Consider the following 13,911-nt stretch of genomic DNA (forward strand, 5'->3'; position numbering starts at 1 on the left):
GCAGTTCTCGGAGAACGAGCAGGGCTCGCGGCCGCCACGACTGGGGCTCCTTCCCTCCCCCGGCCCCCATGCACCGGGCACACCTGGGTGTAAGGAATTCTCCAAAAGGAACCCGGAGTAAAAATCCTCAAGGAGACAATTCAGTTTTCAAATATAAATCCCAAGCACACTCGGAGGCGCCGCTGCCGCCGCAGCCCCGGTGAACTCTCCACCGGCCGCGACTGCCTTGGACGTCGCTGCGTTTTGCTGCCAAGTGGATTTTCAATGTTTAAAGAAGCCGTTTCTAGCGGGAAAGGACGTGCGCATGTGAAGTTGGAATTGACACTCATTATGCGCGAGTTCAAGGGAGAGGGAGACAGCGATGACGGAGGACTGCGCGGGCGCTCAGTGCCACGCGGTTCCGAAGGGCTGGTTTCTGAGCCTTAATTATGAGCCGTCACTTACGCGGAGCGCGAGATTCCTGACGCGTGGGAGACGGCAGAGTGGGACACAGGTGCGTTTCCCCGCAACCTACCGACCCCCTTCACCGGCTCCTCGGGCGCAGCGAAGGAGTCCACTCACCCGCGCGCTCGCATCGGCGGGATTCAGAATTCCCTTCCAGGGGCAGCAGCAGGCTCCACGTCTAGGTATCGTGCTACGGTGGCGACGATGACGAGGGCTAAACGTGGCCGGCTTTCTACGGGCAATAACATAAGCAGGCGACATGGTGCTGGGTGAATATACCTTATGCCTGATGGGAAAGAGTCTCTTTACTGGCAGGAGAGGAGACCTCTCCTGTAGCGTGGAGACGGAACTGGGCACTCAGCCTTCAGTTCCATTGAGGACCGTACCCCTCGAAGACGCAGTAACATTCAGACGGCACAGAGCAGGCCGGCGGGAAGGCCACCTCCTGCTGTGCCTTGAGCTCGCCCTGACGGCTAGACGGGGGCTGCTGGACTGTGTGGGCTGCTGCTGGAGATGCCCACAACTGTGTACCAAAGGCTAACCGTTTTTCTTGACACCCTGAGGGCCGATGGGTGCTAGGCAGACTACAAGGGGCAGCAGGAGCTGGCTTGACGCGCCGAGACAAAGCCACATGGCCCGTGACTTGGCCCTCCTCACCATCCCTCTCAGAAATCCCAAATCCCACCGTTTCAAGGCCAGTGGCATCTTCTCTTTCCCGAGGCCCAGAGAGGGACTCGCCCGGCCCCAGCCCTCCCCGTCCCAAGGTCCTGCCGTCCACCGCCCACCCAGGCACGGGTCTGGCTCCCGGGAGAGCATCCTTTTAAACGGGGAGCCTTCGTCCTCGAGCGTGTCCTCCATCTCCCACTGACCAAACCAGCAGTTCTCCGGAGCCCTCTTGATGGGCAGAGGGCGAGGCAGGACGGCAGCTGATGCTTTCGGGGACCGTTTTTATGAACTCGGAGCACAAATCCATCTTTCTTATGGGAGGCTGCCACGAGCCGGCAGGGTGCGTTTTCATTATTATTTTAATTTCACGTTGGCAGAAGACACTGTGAGATAGTGTCCTTCAAGGGGAGCTTTCACTTTGGGGGGCAGTTCACCACTCCTGCTCTTGGCTCCCCTCCCACCACCCCCACCCCACACAGAGGAGGATCATCTCCTGGCTCCCTGCCTCCCAGCACAGAGGGGCGTCCTTGCATCCCCAAACTGTACTCGAGCTGCCCCCACTGCCAGGAGGGCACTTCCTCGGGGCGCCCGCGCCTCCTGGATGCCCCAAACGCGAGCCGAAGGGCAGGTCTCCGCCGGCGGCGCGGGCCCGCGGTCTCGGAACAGTTCACTTCCAGGCAGGTGCAGACACTCGGGGCCGCGGGGTGCGTGCTCTTACCTCTGGCTGCTCAGAGCTAGTGGAAGCATTGCCCAGGAAACCATCGGTGGGCACGCCTCCCCGAAACGCGCGCCTTACGTCTGTCCTTGAGCAGAGCTCGGAGGACCCACTCGAGTTGACAAGCGCTGGGGGGACGTTATCGGGACCCTCTTGTCGACGTTCCCGGGCTTGGCCGTGGCGACGGCAAGACGGTTCTCGCGTCAAACGTTCCTCTGCTTAGGAATTGAAATAACACGATGCCAAAGACCCGGGACACATCGAATTCAAAGTTCACGGCGGCCATGTCCTGCAACCGAACTGAGAATCCAGAGTTTGCATTTTGACTTCTGAAACAGGATCCTCAATATTTAATTCCGGGCCGTGACTTGGAAACGAATTACAGAAAATCTAATTTTCCAAAAAAACAAAATGCGGAGACACCTTCCCACCATTAACTAATGAAGATCACTAGAAAGATTTTGTGTTTATAAACACTAAGTACTACACACACTGAAAAATAAAATAATAATGTGGAGAGAACACAGAATAGTAATTATAAATTCATCAAGGCATTTTGCCTCTGGGTTACATTCATGAAACTTTACTGTAACCCTGAGGAAATTATCACCCAAACTTCATCATGTTTGGTCTTCATCAATAGCACTTATTTTGAGAGTTTCACATCACTCAATGATTTTCTTGAAAACATGGCATTTATCCCATATGTTCCTGTGCTACAGTGATCAGGAAAAGTACTTCCAGTGCCTAGCACAGCACCCCCATCCACCTTACAGGAAAACCTCAAAGTAGTAAATTCATGCTAATTGAGACCCCTACGAAGGGGTTAAAACATTGCCCAGGTACTCGGCGGGCGGCCGTTATAAATGTTACCCAAATAAAAGCCAGAAACAGGAAGCCAAAAAAACAGGTCCCTAAGGCGGGCATCTGTCTTAAATGATACCATTTGTCAAGTTTCCAGCATCTTGTGGTTGTGAACACAAAAAAGAAGGTCTGTGTTGTACGGAGGGCATTACATCCTCATTAGCCAGAATGTTCCTTGAGTACAGAATGCAGGATTTTCATTTTAATAAGCAGCAGCTACTTGTCACTGCACTTTGCATTCGATAAATACTGAATGTATACTAATGACCATTTATAGATGTACTCTTCTACTCCCGAGAAAGTGGATTCAGAGGAAATCCTACAACAGCCATCTACAGAACGCACCGTGTGAACCTTGTGTGTTATTTCCTTGCAGACTGCTCCTGAGATTTGGTACCGAAGGCTGCAAGCAGCCAGCAGCAGCGGCCGACAGCAGAGGGGCCCTGAGTGACAGCTGCTTAGCTGGCATTTTTTGCATGCGAAACGAATTGGAAGGAATAGCATTTCACTTTTCAGAAGTCACAACCTAATGGAGACTAATAGTCAGAGCGCCTCTGCTTCTCTGCGGGCTCAGGAGACGAGCTGCGTCCACCGTGCCCTGCCAGTGACCTCAAGGCCAAGTGCAGAGAAGGCCACCTTGAGACTTGAGAAAAAATTCATCTGCCACGACGGCTCAGCCCCAGCCCCTTCCCTAAAACAAAGGCTGACAATGGCCCCGAATTATGGATGGTGCTTCTTGTCATCCAGTGCAGAGGAAGGTGTGGAGAGCAATGCACCATTTCACCTCTCGTTAGAGACCAACGATCCCAGAAGATGCAAGCTGATGCTGAACTATGACCCTCGATTTACAAATCATCTCTCAAAAGAATAAAAAAAACACTCTGAACATATTTTTGGCATTATCTGAATGGGTGGACTCTTTCATGCTTGTTTTCGAAGAACAAATGAGAACAGCATGCACTGTAGTTTCTTCCTTAGTTTGGGGGAAAAGAGGACATGAGGTTTTCAGATTATATTTTATTTTAAACTTGGGTGCTTCAAAAAAAAAAATTTTTTTAACATGGCTGAATGTAGTCTATTCCCTCAAACCAGCATACATTTCTGTCCTGTAGCTTAAGGGATCCATCAGCTAAAATGTTGTTCTTTCATCTTTATTACCCACCCATTAAAATGAAAGAAACCGGGACTCATTTCAGTTTAGAAGCTGCAATTTAGTGTGTGATGTTCTTACTTCCCAAAGGGGGAAAGTGCTTCGATGCTAAGATTTCACACATCTATCTGCATAAGAAGCAACTAAGCCCTTCAGACCTACACTATGTTAAATTTAATAATATGCTTTGATTAGATTATTTTATGACGACATTTTTCCATTACCGGTCATTGCCCGTGCACGGTGACATTCATAAAACCTGCTTCTTTCCCCCTTTATTTGTTTGCGTACAGAAGAGCAAGGCAAAGTCTCTTTCCGTTTTGCTACAGCTGTTGGACCTGAAAGGGACAGATTAATACCCGGGCACCGCGCTGGCCGGGCTCTCCTCGCACGCGGCACCAGCGGCCCTCTGCAGTAACGAGGACACAAAGAGGCCCCATCAGGCTGCAGCTCGTCGCCATAACTCAGAGGCGTCACGGTGGCAGTGGCCTCCGGTGCTATTTGTCTTTACTGCAGTTGTGACACTTCGGCATGATCCATAATTTGGCAGCTATTTACCGTGACATTTCCCTTCAGTTCAGCCATAACATTCAGTAAAGCCATTATTTGGTTCCATTTACCATATAAATTGTATTGTTGTGCATGCATGCTAGCAGCTACATTAGGTACCTGGAAATGAGTAAATCTTGTAAAATAGATACTAACGGCTCGTCCGTGGGAGAATTTCCTTGCTCCTCAGACTGAAGGAGTAAAGAATTAAATACAGTGAGAAACTTTCCTGGAGTGTCTTTAATTACGTGCACATTTATTTCTAACATGCTAGATGGGCGGGAAACCTGGGACGCTAAAAAAACCACCTGGCGAAGCTTTACCTTAAACTAGAGAGACACTGGGGGGATTTTCTACCTAACGAGGAGATCTAGAGCAGCTCTGGGCGCACCCAAGTTTGTGAAAAGGCAAGTGTATCCGCTGCAGCACGGCACGCGGCTGGCTGCCCTTTGCGTGTGGCTTCAGGTGACGATGACAAGAAGCACCTCATCCCACCAGAGCATCTGGGAGAAAGAGCTGGGAACACAGGGGCAGAGGTGCACTTGGCATTGACGAGCCCTCACCCTCCAAGCCTGAAGGCGTTGTCCCTGGCAGACGTCTTAGGTTCCCTGGGGGCCACCTGGATGACCCCACCGTGGGCCAGCATGGCACCTTGCACACCTGGGGAGCACAGGCTTTCCCTTGGAGAGTCCAGGTTTTGTTAAAAGCCTCGCTGTGGACGCAGCACATACTTACCCCTTTCCTGGGTAGATAGTACTTTTAAAAAAAATTCCCACCCCTCTGCAAGTTTCCCTTTCCAAAACCTGCTTTAGGTGTGCAGATGTTTCAACACTAATATGCTTTTGAAGTGAGGCGAGAAAATTTCCATAGGGCGCATCGGGATTGTAGGAAAAAAGAATAGGTGAATCTTTAAAATTGGCCTGTGTTCAGGTAATCATATTTCTAATTACCTGGCATAATCAAATTGGGGGGGGCTCCCCTAAATTTCTATTTTAACAGTTGGCTAGTGATTCAAAAACCAATAGGGCCATTTCCTGACAATATGGAGTCTGGAAAATATATAGCTGGTTTTTGCTCCATCCTGCAATTACGGAGCGCTTACCGCTTAAGACCAAACCATCCAAAGCAAAGAAGAATTTGTGAACTATTTTCAAGACCAATTTAAAAATCTCATCAAGCTGAAGGCATACTGATTTGATCGGATCTTGCATGAGGAATTAATTTCGTTCCCTGGAACAATAAAAGCTGGAATGAGACTGTCCATGACGAAAGAACAGAACGAAAACGTTTTACCTCTTAGCCATCGAGGGAAGTTTTATTGGCATGATTTTCAAGGGAAGGGAGAGGGAAAAAAGAGAAACTGATTCATTAACACCTTACTTTTAAGAAATATCATCCCCATTACCAACTACAAATAAATTGACTTTAGTAGTTCTGAGACACGGAGTACCTGTTTTCTTTCTTTCTCTTTTGATTAATGCCACTGTCCTATTTTTACAGCTTACTGTTGACAGAGTGAGGTAATTCAACTACAATTTTTCCAATGTTCCCCTCCATCCATGTAATCTACAGCGCGGAACACCGACTCCAAGCCAGTAAACCTGGTCTCGGGAGACCCATCTCCAAGGTCCACCTGGCAAACCAGCTCCCCGCGTGCATCATCTCTAGCAAGTGGCCCATGGCGCCTGGTATTGAGGAAGGCAATGGTTCAGGAAGCAGCCCTGGACGCTGGCGGGTTTCCTTAGCAGTTGGGCGGGCAACATTGTGCTTTAACAGGAGAAAGGCCAGAAGGACACTGGTACTTGGAGAGGAACCTGATCACCAGCAAGCACCCATGGGTGGCCAGGGTGTCCACGGCCAAGTCAAACATGGCTCCCCCGACAGATTCATACACCACATCCACCCCTTTGGGGTGCTCCTGTTTTGAGGACAGAACCAGCATTCTCGGTTTTATAGTTGATGGAGTGATCACAGCCGATGGATTTCAGGAAACAGGCCTTTTCGTCGGAAGAGCAGGCTCCGATCATGTGGCACATGGCTCTCTTTGAAAGCCACATGGCAAACTGGCCTGTTCCCCCCGATGCTGCTGTGACCAAAACTTTTTTCCCTTCTGACAATCCTCCGAGCTCCTTCAGGCTGATGTATGCGGTTGTGCCACTTACCAGCAGGGCGAGATACTCGGGTTTCACAGAGGGCACTGGAATTGCAGTGCTGGCAGCCACGACTGTATATTCAGCAAAAGAACCAGCTGTCATGCAAGCCACTGCCTGGCCCACCGCGAACCTGGCACTGGCCGAGCGGCCTGAGGCTCCTACCTCCCCAGGCCTTCGAAACCTGCGTGGAAGGGGATCTTAGTGGAAGGGGGCTAGTGGCCCGCCGAATAGTTTATGTCAGATGCGTTGACACCAACAAATCTAGGAGAAAACAAGCAAACAAAAAACGTATTAGGAAGTTTTCTTTGCCAAGGCCTTTACATCCCCGCTTAGAAAAATCCCTCTAATTCCAGGTTCTGGGGAGCAGTTGCTAAGCTCTGCATTCTGACAGAATTCAGGAAAATGTGATCTGCCGCTCAGTTGAAAAAAAGAAATGAAGTGTTAACTCAAGAGTTTTGGTGTATTTTGTTTCATCAGTTTGGAAATAATTCCTTACCACTTTAATCATCACAAGCTATGCGTTTCATGCGCTGTTTGGTTCCCTCCTCTTTCATTCAAAAGGAGAAATAAGGGGAAAAAAAATGTTGGGAAGCCCTCCTCATTACACACATACTTCACCAGGACTGCGAGATGGAAATTAATTGGCCTCTTAACAGAGATGTTAAAAACAACACTGAGATCAAATACATTCACAAAGTAGACTTGTACTGATTCTGGCAACAATTTAACAGTTCAGATGATAATAGTAATGACAGTGATATTATTAAAGATTGATATAATGCACAAGGTCATTGGTTGTTACATGTTACTACAGGGGTGTTGGTGTGGCCGCAGCAAATTTTCCTCCTGATGCATCTATGTCCAGTGAGAAAATATGCAGTTTGATTAATTGAGCAAAGATTGTCTCATAAGGGTACAGAGGTTTTTATGGAACATTTACCATTTTAGAGTCCTTTTTAGATGAAAAGGAAAGCAAATCATCACTTTATTTTTCCTCAACAAGAAGCAGAGACATAACTTGATTAATACCAGATGATTATTTTCATTTTGGTATCCAGATTCAATTAATTGCGGGACTAATGTTTTTACCAGCTTTTTTTCATCTCGGCATACCTCATAACAAAAATATCCTAGTACATAAGGAAAAAAAGCCCTCTGCTCAGAATGTCAAGAGGTGACCGAGACACATGACGGAGGGCCCTAAAAATGTCACTTCCACTTGCAGTGAAATGAAAAGACCACAGTATCTGGTGGCACTAGGAAAGCTAGTAAGTGGGTCAATTTGAAGAATTCACTTTTAATTTAATAAACCCAAACTGTCCTCAGCAAGAAGGATACACCATCCTTCCAATTTCAGTAACACTTTGAACACACAAATGCTATGATAAGTTGCCAAATAGCTACAATTTTGAAAGTCCTGTCCATTCCTCCAAAGAAAGAAAAAGAAAGCAAGCAAGCCGAAAGCACATTCTCTGGGTCATGTCAAGCTGCTTTCAGAAGTCAGCAGACCAGTCTCAGGAATATGCCCCAAATTCATATCCATACAGGAAAGCGTAATGGCAAGTGGTAAAAATGATTTTTGATTTCTTATTTGGCATTAAGATGCCTGCAATCTATTTTTTAAGGAAGGTGGAAAAGCTGCCTTCTTTCCCTTAAATTGACATCATTTCACCAGGTTTAATTTAGTGTTTTTTTTTTTTTTTTTTTAATAAAAGGACCAGCTTCCTAAGAACATTTTTCTTCTTGGTTTCACAGAGAGCAGGGGATGGAGCCAGGCTGGAGAGTTTACTGACGCCTCTGCTTGGGGCTGGAAAGCCAGCTGCAGGGCAGGCTTACTGGGAGTGGAGGCGAGGCAGGGCTTGCTCCTGTGGGGGGAGCCGCCCACTGTGGACCCTTCTCCTGGCTCCTTCGTCCACGGTTAACCCTTCCTGGCCCGCCCCTCGGCGTCTTGTCTCTGTGTCCGCACTGCAGAGGCGGTCCTGCCGCTGGGGGACCCTGCCCTGTACTGGGGGGAGGGGGGAGCAACGCCCTGGGGGCGGTCGGCCCTAGGGGTGGCAGCTGGGTCCTCCCCATCTCCTAGTACCAGCGCCTGGGGGGCCTGAGGGCAGTGTACAGGACAGCTCCGCAGGAGGAACACACAGCCCTCACCTTCTTCCCTCCCCAAGCTGGGGTTCGCCCCCCCCCGGAAGAGGGGGCGAGGGGCCGCTGGTGCCGGCCGGGAGAAGCAGAGGGCGCGGGTCGGGGGAGCCCGGTGGAGCACCAGGGCTGTGCGGAACCCCGCTGGGAACGCGTGGCTGCTGCCAGTGCGCACAGCTCGGCTTGGGGGCTGTGGCCTTCCACCACTGGGACCCCCGAGGGCAGGAGCCGGGCGACTGCGGGGGCGCGCAGAGAGAGGCTTCCAGGGCCGCCGCCGCCGCTCGAGATCCGCCTCTTCCCTGCCGCTCCCCGCGGCTGCGCTCGGGCCACCTCTCCGGGTACCTTCGGAAGCGCCCGGGCCTCCGCCGGCGGCCTGTGCCCCACGGCCAGGGAGAAACGCGACCAGGGCTCCCTGGAGCGGGCTGGGGTGCGGGTGGAGGGGCCGCCAGCGCCGCGACCTCGGCCTCCCCGACGAGGGGATGCCGGCGGGCGCGTCCAGCCCGCGCGCTCCTTGTCCCTGAGTCGTTCAAGTTTTAGGGGATCCCGGGGCGCGAGGGAGCTGAGCGCAGAGGTGGCCGTGACTTTGGCCTCGTGTCCTCTTTTTCCGTCCCCCCTCCCCCCGTGCATCTTTTAAATTGCCCGCGCGAAGCAGGCTTGGGCTGGAGACGACAACTGCGGGACTCCGCTCTGCGCTGTCCTCTCCCTAGTCAAGGCTCCCCGGGCAGAGGACGCCCCTCCCCCCGCAGGTGACAGGGAGCAGCGGCTGCGGCCCACCCTGCTGGGCCCCGGACGCCCCGGTCCTTACCTGGGCTTCGGAAGAAGCTGCGCAAGAGTCGGGAGCTCCAAGCCTCAGCTCCACCCGCAGCAAGTTCAAGAGCGGCGCGCCGCACGGGAAAGGGGCCCGGGGCGCGCGCGGGGGACAGGCAAGGACGGTGAGCGAGAAAAGGAAAAAGTGTAGACGGGCAGGAAGTTCTTGTGAATTCCGAGGCCCTCCCCAAAATCCCTCTAATTTAAAAGCTGCCGCTGAATGCGTGCAGGATTCCAGCAATCCGACGGGAGGAGCCGCTGGAAAAACTAAAATCCAGCCACCCCAGGAAAAGAGAACGCGGGCTTTCTCCCAATATATACCCTTCTAGAGTCACTGGGTTTATTTATACAAAAAAGTGCTGAACCCTTTCGTCATGTTTATTGTGAAAACAGGGCAAGGCTGGAGGGGAGGGAACTCGTGCCTCGGAACAAAAACCAAACCTAGACTCGATCCCAGGGCAAAAGCCTCCAGTGCTGGGAGACAAAACAAAGTCCAAACCAGACCTTCCTTTAAAAGGCGGGAGGGGCGGGGGGCGAGAGAATCTTGGCCAGGGGAGCGAGCAGAAATACGGTTACCCGCCCGCAGGCAACAAACCGTTTATCACAAACGCGCCCCTCCCCCAGCCTCCCTGTGCCATCCTTGCACACTCCTCTCCAGTCCCTTACACTTGAGCAGGAAATCGTTAGGAATATTTGGAAACGAAATCATCTGTCACCCTCTTACAGAAAGAAGCTAAAAATAGTGCATAAAGGGCTTCAGGCTGGGGGGTCTTTCTGCTCCAGGGCTGGGCAGGGAAGGGGCCTTGGGCAAGCTGTCCTCTGCAGGAGGACTGGGAAGCAGGGACCGCACAAAGACACACCGACCACCCGCTCTGTGGGTGGGGATTTTATATGCCCTGTCACACACCTTCCCTAAGTGGTAAACGGTAGTATCCTAAATCCATGTCCAGCTTAGAAACACTTTCCGCTCTGTGAATAAAGAACTGGTATTTTCAGTCAAGAAAGGGGAAGATGGGCAAGTGGTTCCTGGAGGAAAACTCGGTCGCGCACAACTGAAACCTCCCAACACTCTCCCAATAATTTGGGTTTTGCTCATTCATTCTAAAGCGGATTTCATTAAGATAAAAAGGAGGAGGGTGTGCCTAAGATTTTAAGGCAGTTCACACTATTGGGGGGGGAGGGTTGGTCTGGGATTAAAGTGAACTAAGCTGGGGTGAATTATTAAACCTCATTCTTAAAAACAAGCCGGTAAAATGCCGCCTCCACTGACACGGATTTGCAAGGATCAACCATCTTCCTACAAATGAGGAGGTAGGTACAATCTTCCCAAGAGTAGGAAAAAGCGGAGGGAGAGGGTCTCCAGCCACCCGCCCATCCAGAGAAAACGGGCCCAATTCACTTCCTGTTGCAAATTTCAAGGTAGAAGTTTGAGGTCAAGTTGTTGATACATATATACACTACTAGTACTAAAGAGATCTCCGGCATTAGTAGAGGGAAAAAAAGAGGCATGGCTCTCAAAGCCACCCCAACTGGAGAGAGGCAAACGTGGAGGCCGGTGCTCCAGGGATCCACGTGGCTCCGGCACCCTAGCTGTGCAGCCCCCGGCAGCGCTTTGGGGATGTGGAGGTGGAGCAGGCGCAGGGCGACGGTAGGGGTGCGTGAAGGAGGGGAGCCAGGGGAGCGGGGGCGGCCCCAGGAGTGGAGGAACCCGCGCAGGTGCGCAGGCCCGAGGGACCGTGGCACAGCGGGCGGGAGCAGGGGAGCAGCCTTGAACCCAGGTCCGGGTGCCCCACGGTGGCTACTCCTGGGAATTCTCCAACTTCACACCTTGTCCTGCTGGTCCCCTTTGGTCGCCCCCAGCCCATTTACACCCAGTTCCTAAAAGGGGTTTTACTCGAGCCGCTGCGTGTGCGTCCTTAAAGCTTGCAGCCCGCGGGGTAGGTAGCGAAAAGCCTGAGGGCCGGGGCGGACAGCCTGAAACTTCGCTCAAGCTTGCTGGGAGGCTTTCCAGTCTGGCTCTCACCTCAACTTCAGGCACGTCACGAGTGCGTTCTGGACCTCCACGTTCACACACTCCCCCGACACGTCCTGCTGGTGCTTGGAAGGGCGAGTGTCCCGACGCTCCGGCGTTAGCGTTTCATCCCTGATCGCACCCCGCTCTGCACCGCTCCCCCCGCGAGCGCAGCGTAAGGGAGAACCACACACGTAACCCTCCGTTAAGGCACCCCCCCCCGGGCCACCACTCCTGTGCCTGACCGGAACCCGGGGTGGGAAGTCCGGGAGGACACTCCAGCGCCCGGTGGGTGCGCGTCCCCCAAAGGCACAGTCTCTCCCCTTCAGGAACAGTCCACTTGAAACATGCAAAGCTGCAACCATCCCGCAGCGGCCTGGCGGGCCCTGCTCCTTCCATAAGGGAAAAAGGTCGCGAGGCGGGGGACCCAGCGGGCAGGGGCCTGGAGTACAGCTCCCGCAGGCCCGGAGGCCCCTGGCTTCCCGCTGCTTCACCGCACACTAGGAATGAATGAAGTGGAGGCGTACTAAGATGGGGCAGCGACCCGGGTGTCTGCAAAACGTGCCCGCGAGAGCGCCCTGCCCAGCGCGCCGTGGCCCAGCGGTCCAGGCCACGCGCTCCACTCGGGGGGAACCGACCACAGCCACACAGCAGTGACAACATGCACACAACGCCGGCGAGGTGCCCCTCCACACACGCCACGGCGGGCACTGCCCCAGCGAAGCGGCGTGACACGGGCAGGGGCGGGCCGAGCCTTCTGGGGGCCCCCCGGACGCGCCCTCCCCGCCTCCCGCCCCCGGCCTCCTTCCTGCACGAGGCGTTACCTAAACGTCGCAGCGTCCGGGATGCTCCTGCGCCACCCTCCAGACTCCGGGAACGCAGGACCCGTGGGCGCGCGCGGGTGGGCCGCGCGCCCAGCCTGCCCTCCCGGGGCCGTCGGTTTTATTTCGGGAGCGGGAGGGGGAGGAGGCAGGCCGGGGGAGGGGAGGGGAATCCCAAATGAAATCCCCCCTCCGCGGCGAGGACGGCCGGGGCAGCAGAAACTCACCACAGCCACAGGCTCCTTACGCCAGCGGGCGCCAGATGGCGGCGGGTCCGCGGCCCGGGGCTCGCCGGCGGCGGGAGGGTGGGGGCGCGCGGGGCCCGGGCCGCCCGGGGCGGGGGCGCCAGCTCACCGGTGGCGGAGTAGGAGGTCTCGGTCCCCCGGCAGCTGCTCGGGACGGTCTCGACGCAGGGTGACCGCCTCGTGGAAGTTGGGGCTCAGCCGGGTCACCACCGCGCCTGCCTGGCGCGCGGGATGGCGGAGCCCTGGAAGTCCAGGAAGTGGCGCGCGTACGACACGTCCACGAGGGCGCGGGCCGCGGCGGGCGCCAGCCGGAGCCCGGCCCGCGCCTCCGCCCACGCGCGCCGCGGCCCCTCCCCTCCGCCCCCTCCCCTCCGCGGGGCCCGGCCCGCCGCCCGCCCCCGCGGGCCCGCCCCGCGCCGCCGGGCTCCCGGACCCGCACGCCGCCGCGCCTGGAAGCTTTGTGTGCTCTTCCGAGTCTGCTCGGCGCAGCCCTGCCGGGGCGCTTCGCCGCCCTCCCCCTTTCTCGGGCGCGGGGAGGCCCCGGGAGTCCCCCGGGCCGCCCCCGGCCCTGCCGCCTCGGCCGGGGGCGGCCGGGTCCCCGCGCGCCGCGACCGAGCGGCCTGAGCCCCGGCGGCCGGGGCCCGGGCGCGGCGGGGCCGGCGGCCGCGCAGGCGCCTCCCCTTCCCGTGCGAAGCGTTCACTTCCTTGCAAGGTGGTACGAATCAACCCCGAGCGCGCCGGGCGCGGGGCCGGGGCCTGGGCGGCGCGGGAGCCCCCCTGCCGAGCGCAGGGCCCGCCAGCGGGCTGGGCAGCGCGCCGTGCCCCGGCCCGGGCCCTCGGGCTCCGGGGCTCCCTGTCGCGCCCGCTGCCCTCCCTCTGTCCCGTGCAGGTGGCGGGAATTAAGCCATTTCATTTCTTTTGGCCCAGATTTCCTGTGTTCCTGGGAATGTTTTAAGCAGCTTCTGTAAGACTTGCGGGTTTCCCCTGGGGAGAGAAAACACAGTGGAAATGCGCGGGCCAAATTCCCAGAACGCACACACAGTTAAAAGTTCTGGGTGGGATGCCCAGGGACCTCTTTGAAGCCGGGACTTTGCAGCCCTGTAGAAGACCTCATTTTATCAGCCAGCGAGAAAAAGCCGCAGGTCCTTCGTGTCAACTTTCTTCCTCATTGTGTGCATTGGCCCCAGATGCAATGCACTTTCCAGAGGGCAGCTAAACTAAACATTCCCCTCCTTTTTTTGTGATGCACTAAGTCCATCTGTAAATTTTTATCCAAGGTATAAAGAATAACTCCTGTTTCCCACTCCATCATAAATTGCCAAAATGGAAAAGCCAAAGTGCCCCCCCCCC

The 13,911-nt window shown here is 54.8% G+C and overlaps 2 protein-coding genes across 2 annotated transcripts in view; one reads left to right on the forward strand and one right to left on the reverse strand.

The window, feature by feature from the left end:
* Positions 1-5,675: 5,675 nt before the first annotated feature.
* PTGR3 (prostaglandin reductase 3) overlaps positions 5,676-13,911 on the reverse strand; it is a 9,836-nt gene continuing 1,600 nt past the window's right edge. The window contains 9 exon segments of the mRNA XM_071208400.1: positions 5,676-5,946; positions 5,948-6,047; positions 6,050-6,073; positions 6,076-6,153; positions 6,156-6,312; positions 6,314-6,711; positions 6,714-6,802; positions 12,671-12,776; positions 12,779-13,265. Of these exon segments, the coding sequence (XP_071064501.1) occupies positions 5,883-5,946; positions 5,948-6,047; positions 6,050-6,073; positions 6,076-6,153; positions 6,156-6,312; positions 6,314-6,711; positions 6,714-6,802; positions 12,671-12,776; positions 12,779-13,265 (1,503 nt within the window). The 3' untranslated portion in view covers positions 5,676-5,882.
* TSHZ1 (teashirt zinc finger homeobox 1) overlaps positions 13,501-13,911 on the forward strand; it is a 74,620-nt gene continuing 74,209 nt past the window's right edge. The window contains exon 1 of the mRNA XM_058277898.2: positions 13,501-13,911. This exon is cut by the window's right edge and continues 1,638 nt beyond it. The gene's annotated coding sequence lies outside the window, so the exon portion shown is untranslated.

The sequence above is a fragment of the Dasypus novemcinctus genome, chromosome 16, assembly GCF_030445035.2.
Source record: "Dasypus novemcinctus isolate mDasNov1 chromosome 16, mDasNov1.1.hap2, whole genome shotgun sequence".
NCBI lineage: Eukaryota > Metazoa > Chordata > Mammalia > Cingulata > Dasypodidae > Dasypus > Dasypus novemcinctus.